Here is a 23,907-nt window from a genome sequence, read left to right as displayed (position 1 = left end):
GCAGAGTGGTCAGAACAAAAGAGGAAAATTGACATAACTCTAAAGTAGCTATTGATAAACTGATCTATTCTTTAAGGATAGTTTTTGTATTGAAATGTCACATTCTGGCATATCCAAATGTCAGCTCCCAAGGTTGCCTCGCCATCTGTCTAGCCTTAACGGTGCTTTTGAAATAATAGCAAAACTTAAAAAAAAAAAGGTTCATATTGAAATGAATGGTTTTTTTTATTTTTTCAGCCGGGGTAAATCAAAGCGTAGAATCCAGCACACAGATGATGCCAAAAAGGTGCTCTGCTAAAAACACTGCAAATGAACTGCCTTTCATTGAGTTCATATGTGTTTGAGAAAATAGTTATTGATGTTTTTTGGCCTCGCAAAGACGAAATGTGACTGGCATTTGTAGAGGAGATGTAAAGGGCATTATAATATGATGGATGGGCCGGTTGAGATATAGCTGCAGATGCTGATAAGATAGCAGAGCAGCAACGCGGAGTCTCTAAATTTTCTCAGATCAAGATCATGTGACTGGAAAAGCCTGTGACAGGTGTCTCTGGCAGCCCTGCACTGCCTGTTGTCATTGTCTCCTATCAGAGGCACTATCTGATTAAAACTGGCCATCCACAGTCTCTTAGCTGTAGGTACAAACCAGCGTTCACTCTCTCACTCTCTCCAAACATCTTATCGCACTTGCATGCAGGCTCTCTCTCTCTCTCTCTCTCTCTCTCACACTCACACGCACACACACACAACTATTAGGAGGGACAGCAGTGGGGGCATACAGTACCTTGCGTGTTGACTGGGTTGGTGGTGGGTGTGGGGATAGTAGTGGGAGCATCTAGATGAAAAAGAGTAAAAAATAAAGAACATGTATAAGAAATAAAGAAAGACAAGAGTAAAGAAAGAGACAAAAGTCATTGAAGATGAAAAGCTATACTATAAAAATTATGACATGCACACATTTTAGCTACTGTGTGAGTTACTGTAAGGTCATGCCCGTAGCTTTGAGACTGGTTCAAGGACAGAGCAACACTTTTTAAGTTTATCTTAAAACAGAAGTCAGGTACAAAGTCAGGCACCCGTGCAAACATTTAAACATTGTTTGCACTGTTAATTCATCCTCTTCTTACTGGTCCTAACGCAGCAGTTCTCCAATCAATTTAAGTGATTTGGTACTTTTTTTTTTTGCAAAACACAAGAAAAAGCAACGAGAAAAAGAAAGAAATTCAAAACTTTTACAGGGCCTTGCCAATGTCAGTTAAATCAAAATCAATCAAGCACCTTTCAAAGTCACATTTTTTAAGTTATGAAATATTTTTGTCTAACTAATCATCTGCTGCAGCTCTACAGAGAAACACTGCCCAGGAAACAAAAGGAGGAAATTGGGTTCTAAAAGAATTTGACTTTAGAGGATAGCCTCTTATTCAAGACGGGGCACAGAAGATAAACTTTGTTTTGCAAAAATCGGGACTGCTTTTGTTCTCGATTTATTTTACTGGAAACGCCTAAGTAGCACGGACCAGTATGAGTCGGAAGATTAGAGCAAACAAACATGTGTTCATGTTCGTATGGGCACCTGACTGGTGTTTTATTACAGACATGGAAAAATGTGAACCTGTCCTTCAAGCAAAAGCTGTGATGTAAAAGCTAACATCGGCATGTTAACATGCTCAAGCAACAGTGCTAACATGCTGATGTTTCAGAGGTAACATTTTTACCATGTTTGTCATATTAGTTTGTCCAGACGTAGGGGGGGGTGGGTGCAGGGTGGTGGTGAGGTGCAGTGTCTGAACTAAATTTAAATGGCAAACCATCAAGTAATTGTTGAGATAAAAAAGTCCGAGAATCAAGTCATCCAGAGTCATCCTCTGGTGAATCGACATTGCTTTTTCTTGCTGGGGATGACCATCGTAATACACAATCATACACTTGGCTTTTAAAAATAAGACTTCAACTGCCACGTGGAAAAACTGCTTGTAAAATGTGCACAGGCGTCGTCACCTACACCTACCTACCTTTTTGTGCCTAAACTTAACTGAGCAGAACCAATGAAACAAGCAAAAGAGTAAGTAAAAATGAAACTTAAATTTCAAATTTCAAACCAGACAAACTTAAAGTGGTCCAAGCCAATCACATGGCAGTACCTCAATGTATTTAGGCATGCGTCTATGGCGAAGGTGACCTGCTCAAGTTCAAACTGAACATCAAAAAGGGGAAGAAAGATGACTTAAGTGACTTTGGTTGCTGGTGCCAGACGTGCCAGTCTGAGTATTTCATAAAATGCTAATCTACTGGGATCTCTAGTGTAAAGAGACAATAGCCCAAAAAAGAGAAAATAACCAGTGAGTGGCAGTTCTGTTGACGTCAATGCCAGAAGTCAAAGAAGACTGGTCACACGGCTTTAAGCTACTAACAGTAATTCAAATAACCCCTTGTTACAACAAAGACATGCAGAAGAACATCCCAGAATACTCAACCCCGAAGCAGATGGGCTACAGCAGCAGAAAATCACACTGGGTGCCACTCATTTAAGCCAAGAACAGGAAAGAGAGCCGAAGATTCAGGCAAACTCATCAAAACTAGACAGCAGAAGATTGGAAAACATTGCCTGGTCTGATGAGTTTTGATATCTGCTGTACCACCTGCAGATGGTAGGGTCAGAATTTGGCATAAACAACACAAAAGCATGAATCCATCCTACCTTCTAGCAACAGTTCAGGCTGCTGCTGGTGGTGGTGTAATATTGTAGCGGGGTATCTTCTTGGCACACTTTGGGCCGCTCATTTAATGCCACAGCCTACCTGAGTATTGTTGCTGGCTATGCCGATCTTCTTATGGCTGCTTCAAGCAGCATAATGCACCATGCCACAGAGCTCAAATCATCTCAAAGTGGATTCTTGAACACAACAAATAATTCACGGTACTCATATTGCCCCCACAGTCTTCAGATCTCAGTCTGATGGAGCACCTTTAGGATGCGGCAGACCAGAAATCTGCAGCGAAAGTGTGACGCCATCGTGTCTATATGGACCAAAATCTCTGAGGAATGTTCCCAACACCTCGTTGAACCTGTGTCATGAAGAATTAAAGCAGATCTGACGACAAATGGAGTCCAACTTGGTAATGTGTACCTAATAAAGTGACCGTATTTAAAAACATTGTCCTTTTTCAGACATTTCACAAGTTAAGAATGATCGTACATTTCACTAAAAACAACCTCATAGTGTTTCTACAGGTAAGCCAAGAAATGAAAGTATTTAGCACACATCATCTGGGGATCATGAATAGGTGAATACCAAAACCCCATTAAGTAGTCGCTGAGCCCAAACAGTCATGTCACTATCATGGCTAAAAATACAATAAAAAAGGCATTAACATTTCACTATACAGGGGTTGTTGTATTATATTTCATAATGACAAGCTATTATATTTCTTTATTTGTAAAAAAAAAAAAATAATTCTAATTAAGTATGAATAATAATGCCTGGCAATCATGCAAAGGTATTACTATTTTCCACAGTCTCAATAATTGAGTCAGGCTGCAAATTAAAGCACTTTGGTGGTCTCCCGCTGCAGCACAGCAGAGCCCTGAGTTGCATCCCCTGCCCCACACTGTACTGATTAGGCCTGTCACTAACCCCCAAACAAAATAATCAAAAAGACAGAATGGAGGGCAATTCAGGTATGCAATAGTACTAAGGAGGGCTGAAAGCTTCCTCATCAGGGGAATATATGCCAGGCTCTGGTGCAGAGGGAAGATAGCACGACCCCTTGCTGTGGGAGAGTCACAGCAGGGGAAATTGGCTGGCTGTCTCCATGCCTTTACTGTCTGCACTCCATCAAAAGACAGCAGTGGGGGACCACACACTCCCAAACTAATGATAAAACATCAAGGACAGCATAATGTTGCCGCCGGGGATGGCGTGTATGGCAGAGGTGGTGCTGATGGTGGTAGGGTGTAGCATCGGGTATCAGGAAGAGATTCGGCTCTGACAGTATTTGAAGAGGGGGGTGGGCTAGATTTCTTTCCCTGTGACCGAAGGCAGTGTGATAGCTGAAATGTCAGTGTCTGGAAGAGGGAAATTGGCCATTCAGGGATGAGGGTCTTCACAAAGGCCGGGATAGGATGTGGCACATATAATATCCAGACGAACAAGAATTCTCCATGGGCAATTTCCAGGCTGAATGACTCTGGGCTCAGCATTATGAGGGCTGAAATATGAGTGTATTTTTGAGAGACCATATTTTCAGGGAGCATTTGTATCAGTGAAGAATTTGATATGAGAGAATTTAACCATAAAGTGAAACAATGTAGGAGAAATTGTTTATCTATGCCTGCTTACACCTGCCTGCCAACATGACGGCGTGGAATGTATTTTACTTGTTTCTTGTTTTCTCTGCTTACTTCTCTTAGTTAAAAGTGCCCTTTATATAAAGTTTTGCAGAGGTATTCTATAAAAACAAACACAAAGAAAAAAAGCCTGTAAAAGAGGTTGCATCAATTTATCTAACGATTTCTCTTTTTTTTCTTATCACGACAAAAAAAATCGGCAAGCTGTTGTGTTGAAACTCATTTCACACTGTGTTGCATGTTTCATAAAATCAGTGTGATTCACAAGGACACAGTTTCTCGACAGCCTTTCATAAGAACAAGGAGACCCACGAGCCCCGTCATGTTATGTCGAAACCCTGATAAACCCTAAATTCCCAGTGCTTGTGAAGCTTTGATTTATTTTTTATTTTTTTTGTCTGTAGAGGATTTTTTGGGTCAGGAAGTCAAGTGCGGGCTTAACCATGGTGGCAAAGTGAGGGTTGTTTTCCTGCCAACGGGCAGCATGTGTGAGTTATAACATCAGGTCACCTCTATGAGAGAAAGGCCTCTCTCTGACCAGCTCTCCCTAACAACACACACCAGCCAGAGGGCACAATTCACAGCCTGTTGAAGACACACCTTTGTGGAGAACAGCATGACAAGCCTCTTTTTCAGCCTTTCAACTGGCCACATACAATACGAGCACTACAATGGGGCTTGATTTGACGTGAATTTACATCGGCCTCAGACCTGTCCCGGCTGTCGCGCAGTGAAAGGTCATTAGTCTTTTTGAAATAGGAAGAGCCCGAAGGACCAGTGTTGGTAGAGGGTGGCAACAGGCTGAAACTGATAGACAATTCAGGCCCAGCTCTATCAATAATTCTGCAAGAAAATATTTACCAAGTACAAAACAGCTCATTAAAATAAAACTATTGGTTGCATGCCCTTAGTTAAATAAAATACTTTTTTTGCGACAGGCGTGTGATGGCTTTAGCAGGAGCTCGCAAATAGCAAAACAAAGCAAAACTGGCAGATAAGAGAGAGAAATTGCATTTTACAACAGAAAAATATGAGCCTAATGCTAGCTGGCCGGATAAGAGGGGTGCACTGGTGGACAGTTGAAATTGCTGTTGTGCATTGCTGCTGGAAAGCTATGGAAAAAAATGGCACAAGGTTATCACGCAAAGAGCAATGCATGTTGCAGAGACACACATTAATTAAGCTACTGTTGCAAGCATGATTAGTCTGGGACAACAAACTCTCACGTGGACCACAACATGATTTTTTTCTGGCATTAAATCCTCCAGAAAACAGGAGTGGGAGTCGCAGATATAATTATATGCAGTTTGAGCACCTTTTACCAATCTCCTGTGTCTCATTACGGAGAGCTAAAGTCATGGAGCGTCCAACATTTGCACACCAGAGAAATGGTGTTTAATGGAAATTGGTAAAATATGTGGATAGGAAGTTACTAATTGAAGGAGTCATGGCCAAAAGCACAAACACTGACAACGCAGACACTGTAGCTTTTATTCGGGACCGGAGAACATTCGCTTCCCGTGGCTTTCAGTCATTCACGTAAGTGTTATGGGTGCAGAATGAATCAAATGATACATGAATTTAACAGCAGTAGACACGCATCATGCATGAATTCCTAAATGCCCGCAGGCGATTCAGTCGAAACTTCTGAACTATTAGAATATTATATTACTACTTTCAAGATCTGTGATGGGGAGTCAAAAAATGCTTATGCCACAAAATCGGAGAGGATTTGATCCGAGAGAGTACAATAAATCTTTGATTCCGAGGAATCTTTACACAGCAATTAGAAATTTAGCCGTGGTAGCTTGAATAAGGCTGCCTTGAGTGAGCTATTTGCTGGCATATGCTGTCCTTTTGTTTGGAAGTGATCATTATAGGCCCATTGGGAACAAGCAGATGCCATCATCTGCCTGGCAGAGCACAAACCATGGGGTGGCAGAGTTATGGGAGTTACAGGAAACCTACGTCATGGTGACAAAGTCACGCGTGTCAGCTGGTGAAATAAACACATTATTCCTCGAGCAACCTATGGAACTGCTGAATGTCAGACATACAGTGATGAGGAATTCTGTGTATGTTCCATTAACTGCGTGCAGGGAGACATTTTTATGTGACTGAAAATATTCCAGCAATGATAAAATGGAATACCAGCGCTTTTCTGAGTGCTTTGTGCCTCAGAGATTTGGATTAGCGACATCCTGCTGTGTTTGAAGCCCAGTTTAGAAGACATTCCTAACACCCCACATGGTTATTCTTCAGAAAATTCAAACCATCAATAGCACCTATGCAGTTTCAGCAATCAGGGGGGAGTCATTTCACAACTCTGTAATGCTTCCAGGTGTAGAAATTCAGTCTCAGGTTACTCTTACAAAGCCCCAGAAAACCATCATCCCTGCTCCAACAGTAGCTGTTTATTCTTCCTTAATTCCTCTAGAGTCTGACAGCTTTTTGCATCCTCTGCACAAGACCTTGTCCCTCCATTAAAATCCTTTTCAATGCTTGCCCTACAATTGGTGAAATGGTGTTGACGTGAAGGCCATTACAAACACATTTACTTTCACAAATACACATCTTTCAGCAACTGCCATAAACATCTGCTCATCAGCTAGACAAAAAAAAAAAAAAAAAAGAACTGTTACATTGCTGGTTTTTGACACACAGTTCATGGCTGTCAACATGACCTAAGCAAGCAGACTGAGTAATAATCAAAACAATATCACCAGTAGGAAACCTGCAATCAGCTCTTGCACAAAATCCACAAAAAGCCAATTTTGAACAACAGAGCCTTTCTCATTCGACTCTGCAGCTTTGCGCATGTTAGGCTTAAATGTGAGTGTTGATTTTGGAGGCCAAATTTAACAAACTGCATCAACCCAGCATGGTTTGGATGGTTTTAAAACCAAGCTGTCCTGTTTCTTTCTGGGTTTTTAATTCGGAGAGAGAGACGATTGGTTCACTTTAAAAACACATAGTTGATATTATTCTATATGACTCCTCATACCAATATCAGTGAAAGGTATACAAGTGCAATGACCACAACAAAATGTTTACTGCCACACAGATTGGATATAAAGCATATACATACAAGGAATTACAGTAAAATAATGATAAACACACAGCTTTAAATTTATTTTATATACAGCTTAAAGGGTAACTCATGGACTTAGTGCCTTTTCCTTCACTTTAACAGTTTAAGCTGTATAATTGACCATGACTGGCATCCAGACTAGATTCGGTGTTACAAAATCCAGCCAGTGAGTACACGCCCGAAACTGCGAATTTTAAGTTTCTTTCCACCCAAAGAAACATCCCCCCTGCACAGGATGAAAGAGAAAACAGCCTCCAGGTTTAAGGGGACAAGCAAACCACAATCTCATCTGAACATCAAGAATCATTTTGATTCCAGCCCCTGACATTTGTTTAAAGCAAAGACTTACAAGCAACTGGCAATAGGTTATGAGTCTTAGGTAAAAAGAAAGAAAATCTATTTGAACTCGTACAGAGGTAATGCAAACATGTATTTTTGTTTATATTTCCTGAGAGCCTAAACAACAGATTCTCATTCCTGGTCTTGCGTATGGTCACTGGCAGACAATGCTGTTGGCACACAGGCAGGAACAAATTGAAACTTGGGAGTGAAATACAAAATGCTTCTCTAAACAGCAGGGAGCAAGCACTCCAAGGAGAGAAAGCTAAACCCACCAACAATGGCTGCACCTGCTGAAAATTTATTTTCCCCTTATCCACATCACCCCTGCCAGCCACCAAAAATAGGAAATTAAGGTCCGAGTAGTGTGTACTTCACTGACATCAAGTTACGAGATTTCTAAATGATGAAGTCCGCGGTGCTTTGTGCAACTTCAAACAGCTACCTCCTGCTGTTCCCCCCTCGGGGATTCAAGTGCAAGTGCCTGATGCTTTTAAACAGTTGTATGGAGAAAAAAAAGTGTTTTCAGAATTATGTACAATTGCATCCAAGTAAAATTTAGTAGTCGAGTTAGTCATTAAATCCCTATGTTTAGATTTTGTTTTGTGTTCCATTTGGTTGTTTTGTTGTGGATTGTACTGTGTTTAAAAGAAAACAAGAAAAACACAAAAACTCCAATTAGTGTGAAAAGGCTGACAGGCATGTTAAGCTAAGAAGAAAATGAGGCCTCAGTGAAGAGAGGTTAACCAAGAGGAGCAAACTGTCTGTGAAATTTAAAGTCAAGTCCTGGGAGAGATAGTCCCTCAATTGCCCTTTGCTGGATGGCTGGAGAACACATTGAAATTCCAACCACTTCGACGTAAGTCAACAGCACCACGGCCGATCTTGATCACAGAAAATGAAGTAATAGCCAATATAGTGCATAGTGTTACACAGTGCTCTTAGGAATATGGTACTGTTTGTGCATGAGTGTGACGATGCACGTCTGTATAATCCTTGTCTCCACTGGTGGTAACGGAAGGTGCATATTTCTGATAACAGTTCTAAATGCATCACAGTCTGATAGCATATTTCTGCACAAAGCAAGGTGGCGTCTATTTCCAGACACGGTGCAGACTTTAAAAAAGCGATAACCTTACAAGGAGATACAAAAAACTGCATTAAATTAAAAATGGAAATGAATCAATAAATGTTTAGTAGACTAGGTGTCAACAGGCATTGACATCAAGGCTAAAAGAAGTGACCTACTCAGAAACTTTTCTTTATCTTTGCTAATTGCTCAACGATAACAACTCAGACATTCTAGGAATGCAACGCTAAATTAGTGAAGTACCTTCTTAAAAGTGTCTGTGTCCTTTATCAGTGAGCAAAACCAGACAATGAATGATAAGCAATTCCACAGAACGGAGGAAGAACTACAAAACACACAAAAAAACCCCACATTTGAATAGTTACATTTGGGCCACACATTCAGGGGAGGTAGGTATAATGCGATATAACATATAGCTGCTTCTGGGTTTCTACTGGGTCTGATTTATTTGCTGCTGCTTCAAAAATAATAATATACCATAACACATCTCTCTATTTGGGGTTTTCACATCCCAGTGTAATGTCAACAGCCACTTTATCCATCCCTTTGTACTCCACATACTTCAGTCATCATACATTGATGATACAGCTAAAGCTAAAATCTTCAACATGAATTCAAAGCCCTGTGGATTTGTCAGCTGCCGCCACCTTTTAAACTTCCTATTTCTCTAAATAACGGCTAACGTACATCTATGCTTGAAAAGTGGCTGCTTGTATGTACACAGTGTGCCATCACTGTAACACAAAATCACAACCACCAAAGCTGCCGAAGGTCTTTAAGTCTATAAGCTTTTCATAGGAATGATGAGAGTCGATGGAGGTATTTAAAATAATAGTGTAAAAAGGCATAAAGTATCATATCTACCATGTACATAGAGGATGTAGTCGACATAAGCCTCTCCTACAGCATTGGACGCCACACAGCGGTAGGTGCCGTTGTAGGACTTGTTGAGGTTCTCGATGTAGAGATCAGAGCCGGTGACCACAGCATGAGGCGGCACATCCTCATCTACTCTCAGCCAGTTAATCTGATGGGGACTGGAGAGCACAAATACCACACACATCACTCAGCCTCTGTAAATCCATCGTAGAAATCTGAAATAAAGGTCAAATCTGAGAATCTGAGAAGGGCCATTGGCAGGCCCTGTCTAATGATGTAGTTTATACAGCATGCTAACAACTGGTAACATTTAAATGGTACACTGAAATGTAAAGGTTAAGAGGGTATTTGGACTGGCGGGGAAAATAATATACAGTGGAAAATAGAAAATGAAATAGAAGTCTCAAGCACTGAAATGCATCCATACTCACTGTGGCTTTCCTTCAGCGATACATGTCAAATCCAGATTGTCACCCTCTCTGGTTAAACCTTCAGGATATGTCACCACGATCTTTACTTCTGGTTTATCTGAAAGTTAAAGAGATTAGTATTTACAATGCTTCAGTGATGTAAGCTATAATCCAGCTGACTTTATTTCTCATACTTGCAGCTAAAGGGTGTGTTAAATGATTATTGGACTCTAAAGCGAAGCGCAGTGAGAAACAGACTTCTAAATGAAAGAAAAACAGTCAATAACGAAACATAGAAGAGTATGAAATGATTATAGATGTGCTCACTAGACATCCAGTCCGTCTGCAGTACCTTATAGTAAAATGGCTCCCCCCCCCCTCTTATCACTGCTAGCCAAAGATTGCCAAAATGTCAAGCGGTTGCAGTCAAGCTTTCTCTTTTTCCTTGAAAGGTGAGACAAAACAGTTATCTTCTGAAAAAAAATTTATATTCTGCACAGACTACAAAAGGGTACCTTAACCTTTCTTTGATGTTTAACAGCGTAAGGCCGTGTGCATTACCTCTTCAATCAATTCACCATTTAAAGAACACCTAAACATCACTGATACCTGAGCAGAAACATTTCCCCTTATGATTGCTGTATCTCTCAGGCCAAGGCACCATTACACTCTAAGAAACACCAGCTGTACGATAAAGCAGTCAAATACATGCGACACATCTACGGCATGAAGGTCTGAGGATACTACAAGTCTTTCTAAGACCGTATCAACTGCAAGTTATTTATTCCTGTGTGTGCACAGTTCATGCAGGAGTCGTGCAATATGGCAGTGTAATCTATATCGCAGCAGGGCACAAGATCTACACCTGAACACGCTCAGCTATAACGCTGGGTTCAAGAGTCTGTTACTTCTTGCCACTCTGTCTTGCAAGTTTCCAGAGATGTAAAAGGAAAGTGTTTATTATATATTACATGTTTATTTGTGGGTTTTGCAAAGTTTGCACTTCCTTTGGAGAGAGCTGGAAAAAGGAGGATGTACAGTCATGTGAAAAAGAATGTTTTTCACAGGACTCTATGCAAAACTAAATATACCCTATGATGCAATACGTTGTAGAACCACCTTTCGCTACAACAAGTTGAAGTAAGTTTTATCAGCCTCTCACTTTGTTGTGGAAGAATTTTGGCCAAGTTGCTTCGGTTTATTGAGGTTTGTGAGCATTTATTTAAGCATGGCTCTCTTAAGGTCTCACCCCAGCATTTCTGTTTTATGACCCATTTTCACCAAGCTTTGACTCTACAATTATTTGGTATAAAGGACAGTGGCTGCAAAACAGTCCCAAATCATCAACCCTCCACCACCATGCTTGACAGTTGCTACGAGCTGTTTGTGCTGATATGCCGAGCCTAGTTTTTGCCAAAGGCTTTGCTGTGCTCTCTTAATTGCCCCTTGGGAATAAATAAAGTCTTTCTGATTCTGTGCTTTATGGCCAGATATCGCCACCTTGGTCTCGTCTGTCCAAACAAGATTATTCCAGAAGCCTTGCGGTTTGCTCAAATGCAACTTTGCGAATCGTATTTTTAGCGAGAAGAGGCTTTCTCTTGGCAACCCTTCCAAATGAGACATATTTGCTCAGTCTTTTTTTAAAATTTGCAGTCATGAACTTTAACATCTAAAATGCTAACTGAGGCCTGTAGAGTCTGAGATGTCGCTGTTGTTTTGTTGTCCACTCACTTGAAGATTATAGCACTGTGTCATGTCAACACACACCCACATACAAAAGTGCTAATGATCAGTTAAGTGCTTCATGTTAGTATCACCTGGCTGCTGTTTCCTATGTAAGGGTGTACTTAGTAGTTAACTTTCTTTTTACACTGCTGTTGTTCACCGTGCAGTCAACCATAACGGCCCTTCCAGGTGGCTTCTGTCTGTGTTTACTTTCAAACTCCAACACAAACATTTATGGCTAAGATTACCCACAGAACTCCAGATTAAGTGTACTAGGCTTATAATCACATTGACTTAGATTATCTTATTAACCCTTTCCATTCATACAGGTGCCTTTACTGAGATTAGCCTGTGTGTGTTACTAAAAATGTACTTTGTCATCATCTTTTGAAGGCTGAAGGAATTATTATTATTATGCTTTAATTATTTTTGCATGAAATTTTGTAGATGTGCAAGCAAGACTGTTTAGAACAGGTTCAAAAGATCATTGTTTTAAAGGTAGTAGTTTCTGCCCAATTTACAACTTTGACTAGGCGGACTCACTCTGGCCTGGTGATTCTGAGACTTGTGCTTGTACTTGTATTTCAGAATTTTCCCAAGTGTCTATTATCAATACAGCCCAAGGTTGTTCATTTTGTCCTCACAGTTGTAAGCATTTGAAAAATCAATACAGCCAAATTCTGTGCCCACTGCTCAACTGTGACAAAATAACCAACACTGTGGTGGATTCTAACTCTCTCCAAGTGGTATAAATATGCTTCTAGTAACTCTAAAAGAACCCTGTCAGTGCTCTTGCTTATCTGGCTGTGTAGGTTCTCTTATTCTTACATGTAGTATTTTTTACTTACTTTTTTTGCAATCAGAATCAAGTGTTACACCTGAAACATCTTAGGTGTGAAGTGAAATGAAGGACATCTGATATCAATGGCCCAGCCTCACTAATAAGCAGTTAACCCCTCAACTATCCCAGAAAAGAAACAGTTCCCGACACTGTCTGTGGGGCCTCGGTCTAGTTCTAGGCTTGAAAAGACTGAGTTTTGGGTCACTCACAAAGTACTTCCAAGTGTCTTTGAGCCAGGAGGTCCTTTACAGCTGGGTGGTCAATGATGCAGTCCACTAGCATTCCATCATCCTCCTTGGTGACAGAAAATCTTACCCGGCTGGTGACAGTAAACATCCTGTCATACGTCTCCTCAACTGTTGTTTCACCTGGAAAACCATCACAGGGATGACAGGAAGAGAAAGTTAATGGCGAAACAGGTCAAAAACAAATCTGAACTCCTGCAGCAGCAGCAGCAGTCTGCACTGGCTTTAATGAGCAAATAGTCAAAGCTATTAAGAGAGCATTGCCTGTCAAAGAGGACTACTTTCAGATGGCATTTACATTTAATTTATGATTCAGTGATGTGGTGCCCAGGCGAGACTTTAGGGGATTCAAAGAGTCCGAAGGCCTTCGATTCTGACGAGAGCAGCGAGGAGCGGCTGGGTCATATCCAGCCTGATAATGAAGGCTTCTGCTGCTCGAGGGTTGAGCATTGTTGGGGCTAACCCTGCAGTAATCTGCTGCCCACTAGGCCCTAGGCTGTCAGAAGGGCATTCATTTAGAGAGCATTACAATGCCACAGGGGCATTGCATTAGCTGCAGTGCTGAGTGTGATGGTTTACTCGCACTTAATGAAGTGAGGAAATAATTACAGCCCCACACTGACCTGCAGCACACTTCCATTTCAGCCTTGTCACAGGGGAGCTGTGCCAGACTCAGTGAGGGCAAAACACTGTTGTTCCACAGTTGATGATCACCAATACACATATATGCGGCCTCTTGATGGATATTAACCCCATGTAACATATACGCACCCACCCAAGACCTGCCTACATAAAATTTTAAGTACTGGGAGCAGTAAGTGGTCAATGCACTTGTGGGCATTAAATTTGACCACACCGCCAGCTGCAATGAGGAAACAGGCAGTCGAAAAAGTGCACTGACCATTTGAAAAGGGTAAGTAAGTAATAACAGTAATAACAGCAGGAATACAGTGTGTCAGTGTGAAGAGGCTGCATTAAAAAAAAGGGTTTCATCTAAACAACAGCGATCTTGCTAGCCTGCACAAAAATGCGTAAAAGTGTTGCAGCATGTGTTTGTGCCCTGCAGTGGGTAAAGGTGAAGGTTCTTTGATTAATCATGTGTACTGCTACATCTCAGCTTCCATGTGGACATGCTCACTCTATTTTAGACCACTCAACTGATCTGGTCTTAAAAGACATCTGATTAGAACCTGATATCAGAGCCAAGAGGAAGTGCAGGAGTCTCATTCCCTTGCAGACCACTTGAATTACAATATGCTGCAGGGTTTTAGTGGGTTTTTGGTCCAGTGATGCCAAAAGCATGGTGTCTACTCCAGCTTAATTATGCCATTTAACTTCACTCGAAAAAGCACCACAACAGCAGTAAATGAGTTTATCCCAAACATCTTTAGTTAAAGTTGAGTCCTGTGATCAGTGGGTACTTGTTCCTTTCCAAATAAGAGCAAAAAAAAGTCAATTAAGAGCTGTATTGTCACCATACAATCACAAGGTCAATGAGGGCATTTCCAAGCACACCTGCCAGGAGTAGCGCCCCGCGCGCCAAAGAGTTGGGTGAAGTGGAGTGTAAACTGAAGAGATGCGGTGATTAGCCATTTTTCTCTCGGCCAGTCGCACTAATTGCCTCATAAAATCACAGTGAAGCATTTAGAGCGTGCAATAACAACAATCACGGCAGTTTACTTTATGTTTGTGTCGAATAAAATGTTGGTTTGCAATCTCTGACAGGGTGTACAATATCAATTTGAGGCATGTCAAATCGTAAATAGAAAGGTGCATACAGTATGAGAGAAGATGCTTTAAAAACATGACAACCTTGTCCTGGCCAAAGAAAAGCGTGTCTCTATGTGTGAGAGTTTGCGTGTGTGTGTTTTCAAGCTTCATTCAAAACTCACTTACAAAATTGGCTGGTGTATCCTGTGTCACACCATGTCGTATTGTGAATGGTTGGTGTGTGGCCATGAGTTGTAGCAACAGTCACACTGTGAGATTTTTTTATTTTGTTTTTAAATTCTGGCACTCTGGTGCCTTGGTGGAAAAATTCAACTTGGCCAGTAGCAGACACAGGCTCTCACAGATCTCACAGGCTACCAACATTTAAGACTGATGAATAACAGTCTTACCAGGTTTCATACTTGCACAGTGTAAAGGAAACTTGATGAAAATGTTTCAGGATTTGACACCATAAATTAAATATATGGTTGGAATTCTTTAAATACAATGTAAAAGCCTTAGCCAACCCCTTATTTCTTTATATTTTGTAAGAACTGGAAAATGCACAAACATAAATGCAAATACAGCATATAAGGCAAAAAAACAGACTTTCCACAATTCTGACAAGTATGAAAGTCAATATTTGGCATGATCACTTTCATTCTACAGCACAGCATGAACTCTCTTAGGCGAGCGTTCTTGTAATTTCTTTAAATAGTCCTTGGGAAAAGTTCTCCAGACTTCTTGAAGGACATTCAAAGCTCTTCTTTGGATTTTGGCTGTCTTTTGCTCTCATGTCTTTCAAGATGATCCCACACTGCTTCACTGATGTTGAGGTCCAGGCTCTGGAGAGGCCACTGTGTGTTTTTCTATCCGGGTATGCTTTTACTGCATTGGCAGTGTTTTTAGAATCATTGTCATGCTGAAAAATGAAGTCACTGCCAATCAGACACATTCCAGAGGATATATCATGGTGGTTTACAATTTGATTTTCCATGCTCATAATTCCATCAATTTTAACAAGATCCGTTAACCACTGGCTTTAATGCACCTCCAAAGCCTAAAAACCTCCAGATGGCTGTAAGACAGTGACTATTGTATCTCTTTCCTGACCTCCACCATGCACATTGACAGTGATTTCAACCAAACTTTTCCGTTTTGAATTCATCACTCCATATGAACTGTTGCCACCGATTTTCAGTCCAATTCTTGTGTAATCTGGGATACCTTAGCCTTTTAGTTTTGATAGCCACCCTTCCACTGAGACCATTTCTGATGAGGCTTCAGTGAACATTAGATGGATCAGATGATGCTCTCAGGCTGTGTTTCAGATCTTTGCTGGAATTTGTCCCATTTCTTAAGGGTATGCCCTTTAGATACTATCCATCTGCTGTAGATATTTTGTTTTAAGACTGACACTTATTTGTCCACCACTTATCCAGTTTCCTCAATTTTTTAAGGACACACTGCACACGTGCATAACAACTGCAAAGTATTTTTAGTTAATAGTTCTTTGGGAATGCAAAAATCTATTTTATGCCTGTCAAACTGTGTTATCTTTGGCATTTGTCATAGATTGAACTAAAGAAATGGGAACAAATGATGCGGTTTTGTAACAGGCTGGTAGTAAAGTACTTAAAGATACAATTTAATATTGATTCTTTGCTAAGTTGCCTGTTATGTGCAGATGCAACACACGTCATCCCTTGAGTTAGGAGGCTTTTTTATTAAATTATTTATTGAATGATTTATAGGTCAGCGTTAAACCGCTTAACAAATAATAAAAAAATTGCTCTGAAAATTGGACTGGACTAAAAATGACTGGAACAGGCAGCCAGTGCCTAAAGAAAAACTGAAATGCCTTCAGAAATTCTGGAGAACTGTTGTTCAAAGACACTTAAAAGAATTACAACAAAGTCTGGCAGCAAAATATAAAGAAATGACTGAGCTGCTCAGGAGCTTCGCACAGTACTGTTTTTCTTTATAAAGAGATTAAATGATCAATAAATACGTGAAATCGTGGCAAATCTATAGAGTATCACACATGAAATAATGAACTAATCAAATTAAGCCGTAATTGGTGCCCATCTAATTTTTTATAATCATTTTAGGCTAATTGAATTTTGTGGGAAATAATCAGCTGGATAGCAAAAACTTGTAGAGTGATGACATAATCTGATGAATTGATTGATGTGATTTTATAGAAATTTTTAGAAAATAATAGAATGAATTATATTAAAACACTACTGCCAATGCTGTTCACTTTATGCGATCGAGCAAATGGGCTCTGACCCAGAGGTGGGCATGTGGGGCCACAGGCCGACTACAGGAATGCCACTTTATTCTGAGACACATTGAGCATGAGCGCCAGGAGAGAGGACAGCAGTTTTAAATCTTTGCATTATTGGCCACTTATGTTAACTAACATAAACCCAGCTCTTAAATCATATGGCACACTGCTTTTTAGAGAAATCTTGTGTGTTGTATCAAAATATTTTAAGCTTTTTGAACGTCACTTCAGGTGAAGCTGTGTCTCTACATTATAAATGTCAGGTAAAATTACCATTTGACTCTGTGACTGACACTCTTAATGTGATAAAGGCAGTGTTTATGTATTTTTTTATTCTAAGATTAGCAGTTCAACTTTTTTTTGTCACCCCAACATCAGAAATGAATCTGACACCCTCGTGACACCTGCTTTTTATGCCTTGGTTGCCTTGCCTTGAATCTTGATTTAATCGCTGAATTTATTATTAAAAACAGCTTTCGCAATTAGTTCTGTCAGAAACGCTAAAGGTAATGAGCTATCTTGATGTTTGCTCCAACAGTAGTTAGCTTATGAAGCAGATGTGAATCCTATGTGAATAGTTGTGATAGAAGAGGTACAATATGTGTGAGTTTTTTTGTAGAACTACTGAAAATCCAGTTATTGGCTGATGTAACTGATGATTCAAGTAAAAACAAATGTGTTTTTATGTCATTTTATTTTCTTCTGCTTTTTTGTGGTACGTAACAACCTCTCTGCCTTAAAAAAAAAGAGCTGTCTCTGTGCAATGTCAAGAGGACTTTCTGCCAAATTAGCCCCAATCCGCCTTGTGTAACTGTGTCTGCCTGAAAGTCCCATGGTGTTGTGTCTTTCATTTGACAGTACAAAATACCAAAGGGACAGGCAACACTTTTCAAGGTCAGGAAAATAGCACCACTTACCCTTGTCTTGGCATTTTCATGAACAAAAGCGTCTTTAATTTGACTTCTACGATCAGTTCTGCTTTGTTTCGAGTCTTCTTATTAAATTCTCTTAAAACGAAAACCAGTAGAAAATCATGGGGAAACAAAGTTCTGCACCGCATCTTGACAACTCATACAGAGTTATTAACGATGTACAGGCCAACCAACGCTTGTCAATTACCAGTGTCATCCAAGACCCAGACGAGGAAAACAACCGTGGATCAGGTCATGGAAGGACTCAAATCTGAATGCAGAGGAGATTTGAGAGTTGCAGCAGAGATGTCAAATCAAACGCTCTTGTGAGCATCGAGCACTGATCAATCCCAGTGCAATCAAGCATAACCTCTTCTCAGGGTGACAATTTCTTTCAGTCAGTTTCTAACCCGGGTCTTCTGCCTACCAACACGCTGCAGAGCCACGAGTGATCAAGCTCTTTCGGCAAGACTTAGACAGTAAACGGCTCCAGCACTGGTAGAGGTATTTCGATTAGCAATGCAGAGAAAATGAAAATGATAAAGATTTTTAACTTGCTCCGTTCACTCGATATAAGATAAGGCGAGTTACGCTGGGGACCCTGGAGATGTAAGGAAAATACACTGTGAGTGACTTAACCTGTACAGTAAGCAGTCGGGGCTGCTGTGACGCAAAGCACAAAGAGGTGATTAAAATGCTTTAAACCCCCAGTGTTCAATTGCTACAATTTGTCAAAATTGGTACTCTGAGACACAACACATATTTTAAGATTCAGTGTGACTTACAGTTACCAAGGATATCATTATCTCAGATGTCACCGTAAATAAACATCCATAAATTTGCTTAGAAATCAGAAACAGAAAGACACTGCTCATTACTCCAGAACCTGTCTTAGAATTGCCAGGTTTTTAAATTACTCTTGTTTCTGCATCCATTACAATAAAGAACATCCATCAATCCATTTCCTTAACTGCTTATCCAATTCAGGGTCTGGAGCCGATCCCAGTTGACAGGGTATGCCCTAGGCAGGTCTCCGAGGCCATCACAGGGCACAATAAGGAGCAGATAATAGTTAATTTGGTGGAAATTTAATGGTGCCAATTTGCCACAAGATAAGCAAGATAAGTGGTTAAAAGATCTTTGATAGCTCAAAGGACAAAGCAGGTGTTGACATATATAGAAAGCATTACGGTAGCTATACGCCATTACGGTGATACTGAAATGTACTCGAGCTTACAAGCAGTGAAAAATAGATTATTTGACTTGTATAGGGAATTTATTAAAATATTTTAAAAGCAGCTCTTTTGATGTAATATTGATGTAATATTGTCGAATGTAATTTTTTGTTATTTAGATGCCAGGATGTTCAGTAACAAAAGGGGACAGAATAGCATTACATACCCCAAAAAAAGGTAAACCTTGACTTTGGAATAGTTGCTCATATAAGTTCCAAAAGTCAAAAATAAACCAGCTCAAGTTCTTCAAATTAAAAACAAGGGCAAAAAAATGAATAACGTTTTATTTTATCAGTTAAGATATTCAAATTTTTCTAAATATTTTTTAAACTGTATATTAATTCAAAATCTTTCAAAGCTGAATTTGAAAGTTCAGCTTTTGAGTTTTTACTGTGTTTTCAATAAATGGAATATTTCAAATTCATTATAAAATGCAAAGCCTGCTACTTTTCAAAGCTCCTCTTAAATCTTCCGCGTGTGGCGTCACATCATCGCCTGTAAATTAAAAAAAAAAAAAAAAAAAAGCATTAAAACATTAAATGCAGCTGTCCAACAAAACAGATCTCTTCCTGTACTCAGCAGACGAGCACTCGGCTCCACTACATTTGAAATAACACTGCAGATGTCATTTATGCTAACAAGCATTTTGTGTGCTGAGTCTCTCGCAGGCCACAGCCCATCAGCCCCGTACCTGCCACCATGATAAATGGTTGCAGAAGCAATTCGGCCAATTTGAAAGAGTGTGTAAATTAGGCCGAGGATTTCTTTATTACCAGTACGACTGTCTCGCCGACATACATACGTAAGACAAACATGATCAGAGAGATTCTATAAAACCACTGAGATGTGTGCATCTGAATCTCAATCTGAGCGGGAGCTAATGAATTGTTTAGCATGTCCATAATGAGAAGTGATTTGTGTTTCCTTGGGTACAGGAGGACGTGACTTTCTGGCTTTCTTTATGTATCCACTGCCACTATGGATTAGCCCTGCTCAGCATGTCAGGGGCATTTCACTGATCTAACCATCCTGTTGTCTCTTCTTTCCTTACACAACACTCAACAACTCATACACAGAAATTGACTTCGACTCCTGTAGGGAACACTGGAGGCACAGATGGCATTTAGCTTCAGATTCACTCTTGTCTAAATATTTCATCTCTCAACAAGCCAAATGAATCCTCTCCATTCTAATACATATATAATTTGACAACAAGCTCAGAGACATCCACTCTGTGTAAATACGATATGACTAAAACGAATATCTCCCTAGTTGTATAATAAGTATATCATGAATAATTGATGACCCCCTAATCATAACGGAGAGGTAATAAGGCTTTCTCACCACTCCACATTACATCCCTGTTTCTGAGCAGCCTACAGCCGGCCTTAGGCGGAAAATGCATGGAGGAGAAATGTGCAAATATGAGTTCATAACCATGTTTGCTATGTATGGATGGTTTAAAGTAAATACAAAGATGTAGAGTTTAGTAGTTTTAGAAAACATATTCCATCAGGAGACGGAGTGTAACCAGTAAATATTTAAGCAATTTTAAATCTGAACTTGGATCTGTGAAATGAAAATTACAGTATGAAAATGCCTTTAAGGCAAATGTTTTCGAAAATTTATGAGAAAAATAACACAGGCCCGAATTGCAGGTCTTGCAGTTGCGGTTGCATAGTTTGTTGATTACATAGTGGAGCTGAGCAGGCAGCTCAGGCTGAAGGACGGGTGGGAGGGGGGTTACACACAAGAAAAAAAAAAAAAGAAAAGAAAGAAAGCAAGCACTGTCTTTCTGCAGCTGTGTATGCCAGACTGGATTATCTTCTTATATGTGTCAGTCAACATAATCAGTACAACACACATTAATGTTTTGGAGTAGAATTCCGTTTTATTCACAGAAGAAGTACCTGGAGCATGTGAAGCAAACTGGGTGAGGCTGTTATTCTACTGACCTGTCAGTTCTTCCTCCCCTTTCATCCATCTGATGTAGGCGGCTGGCTTGCCGCCAATGGCTGTGCAGGTGAGCTCCGTCTCGTTCCCCTCGCTGACCACGTCCTCGCGGCTCTCGATGATTGGGCTGCCTGGCGGGACTGACCCAGAACAATGGCAGAGGCAGCACATAGACACACAGACAAAAATCTATTAAAACTTTACAATAAAGTTTCAAATACTTAAATACTGGGTAAAGTCAATATTCCTCACTATTAGTAAGCTACCTGTTCATATTGATCGTCAGTGAATACATAAGTTTCAGCTTTTACTGATTTACAGTGCCCTCTATAACAGTTGGGACGATGATACATTTTTTGTACTTTTGCATCTGTGCACACAAACTTAACAAACTGGTTACACACAGTTCCCCATTTTCAGAGGCTCAAAATCAATATAAACATAAAGACTCTTTGTATTTGGATGGAAAAACTTTTAGAACCCACGGACATCACAAAGTGTTGTTTCCCCCTTGAGATGCTCCGCTACCCCTTTACTGCAGCCACCTTTGTATCAAATAATGGAAAAGCATGCTCTGTTGAGCTCAGATCATGTGACTGACTTGGCCATTGAACAATATCCCATTTCTTTACCTTAAGAAACTCTTGGGTTGCTTTTGCAGTACGCTTTGGGTCATTTGTACTGATCAGTCTGCAGCATTTGGTTGAATCTCTTCTATCAGCAGTCGCATCATCACAATGCTGCCCCCACTATGTCTAACAGGTTTCATCCTTTTCCCATCATTCTGGTATTTCATTTGTCCAAAGATCTAACCTGACCTTTGTGCTCTTGAGTGTAATTAGTGGTTTTCACCTTCTAAACTCTCTGCATTTCCATTCATGAATGCATCTCCAAATTGTGGACTTAGATTGTCTTCTGCCTAATAATGGCATTAACATTTCTCATATTTAAAATTACATTAATGACAGCAATAAATGACAGCAGGTCTGCTGTATTTGTCATAAAATAACAAGGGAATAGGCCTCACATGGCCATGAGACTACTTGCCAGTCAATTAGACCATTAATTTAAATTTTTTCTTGAATTAAACCTGTAAGTCTGCACTTCAATCACGTATTGTTGAAATTACACTCCACTGTGGTGGTGTACAGAGGCAAAACTACAAGTATTGTGTCTTCAGTATAAGGAATAATAATTATAGATTCAATATAAGGACTCACATATCTCAGCGAATTCTTGGAAGGAGATGGACACAAGATTATACAAAGAAGTGGAATAACTTGAGCGACATATATACCAAACAAAAAAAAAGACACTACTGCAAATAAAGGGGATCCAAGAAGGAAAAAAGAGCCAGGATTTTGCTTGTTTCTATTGTGGCTAGCACTGCATAGGTGCACCACAAGGCAATTAACAGCATGCACAAGCATGAATGCTAGCAACAGCATCGTAGTAGGCACTTAAAAGACTCACCACAGTAGTTTAAAGTAACTGTTAGTTTGAGAGGTTGAAAATGATGTTGCCTCACCAGCTATAACAGATATCTAGTCTTTTCGCAGATTTTTGGGGAAGCAATAACAGAAATACTCTATTTTCTCTTAAAAAAGAAAAGAAACTTGTGTGAACGTGGCAAGGATAAACTACAGGCTAACATTAAGCAGTGTTCTGTTATTGTCTAAGGAGATCCAATCTTTTCCATGTTCTCGTTTGAAAGCATGCACAATCCAAGCAAAGCTTTAATTTATAATGTTAACCTTATGGAGAGTCGAAAACAACTGAAAACAAATAAACTCTTTTTTGTTTGTTCTGCTGTGAGGTTGTGACATTTCATCATTTCATGCTGATATAGTGAACTGGTTCATATTTTTAAATCATATAATTATCATTTATTTAAAGTTTTGTTATACCATCTGGAAAATGGGAGCCTGATACTAGTTTGTATATTTGATAACTTTGACGATTTCTACCAACTCACATGAGAAATATAGTTTTATTTAGATGCTACTAGAATAGACAAGCTGTTACAGACTAAAATGTATTTTAATTTGTAACAGCTTGTCTGCATTTCAGATGCTTTTGCAGTTGTTCATATCATACCTGTCTAAATGAACGGACGTGTGCTTATTTTAATCACTGCAGGTGCCTACACAAGAGGTCATATGACTCACATTTTTATTTTATTCATCCCAAGAGGGGCTTAAGTAGCTGATATGAGTTGCGTGATAATCTGCACAGTGTCGTGACAATCCAACAAACCACATTACCTCAATTACTGTTGTTTTTTTTACTAGGTGAGTAAAAGGAGTTTGTGATGCATTCATTAACACGTACCTTCAGCTAGCATGAGTCACGAATCTATCTCCTTGCATTTCTTTTAAGCTAATGTTAAACAAGCATATGTGATTAGAACCTATGGGTGTAAAAAGAGGATGGGGAACAGTTCTCCCTCATCCCTTGTATTACTCATCACAGCAAACTTGCTGAACTTCAGTTACTTGAAAGAAAAAAGTCAGCAGGGTGCTTATTTCAAGGACTCTTCAATGCAACCCTTGGTTCAGAAATACTGCAGCTAGGTTTCAATTGTACAACTAGAGTAATTACTTTAAAGTGCTTTTAATTCCTTTCAATCCCCCAGGATGTCTGCATGTATAATAAAGCTTAACTAGAGTAATTTCACTCCAAAGCATCAAAGTGTGGCACAGCTGACTCTCAATAGGGAATCATTTGGAGCAGCCAAGTCAACATTCACCGGGATTCACATAGTCAACACAGCTGCCAAAACCAACGCGGTCTGAGCCATCAGTTTCAGCATCTGCTCCTTTTCGTTATGCTGTTGAGCA

General features: G+C 39.9%; 1 protein-coding gene across 2 annotated transcripts in view; it reads right to left on the bottom strand.

Moving 5' to 3' along the window:
- The window catches only part of cadm1b (cell adhesion molecule 1b), a 175,995-nt gene that overhangs the window by 16,794 nt on the left and 135,294 nt on the right, over positions 1 to 23,907 (bottom strand). Inside the window, exons 5-9 of one of the 2 annotated variants that reach the window (XM_084951215.1) lie at positions 21,070 to 21,207; positions 12,933 to 13,091; positions 10,179 to 10,275; positions 9,733 to 9,905; positions 785 to 835 (exon numbers count right to left, since the gene is read on the bottom strand). In XM_084951215.1, coding sequence (XP_084807341.1) covers positions 785 to 835; positions 9,733 to 9,905; positions 10,179 to 10,275; positions 12,933 to 13,091; positions 21,070 to 21,207 — 618 coding nt within the window. The remainder of the gene's footprint in view (positions 1 to 784; positions 836 to 9,732; positions 9,906 to 10,178; positions 10,276 to 12,932; positions 13,092 to 21,069; positions 21,208 to 23,907) is intronic. The other variant, XM_084951216.1, reaches the window with a different exon arrangement.

Source organism: Perissodus microlepis, chromosome 14 (assembly GCF_051167445.1).
Source record: "Perissodus microlepis isolate ML-2025 ecotype Zambia chromosome 14, ASM5116744v1, whole genome shotgun sequence".
In the NCBI taxonomy this organism is placed as follows: Eukaryota; Metazoa; Chordata; class Actinopteri; order Cichliformes; family Cichlidae; genus Perissodus; species Perissodus microlepis.
The sequence above is the reverse complement of the archived record's forward strand: the minus strand, read 5'-3'. Positions and strand labels throughout refer to the sequence as shown.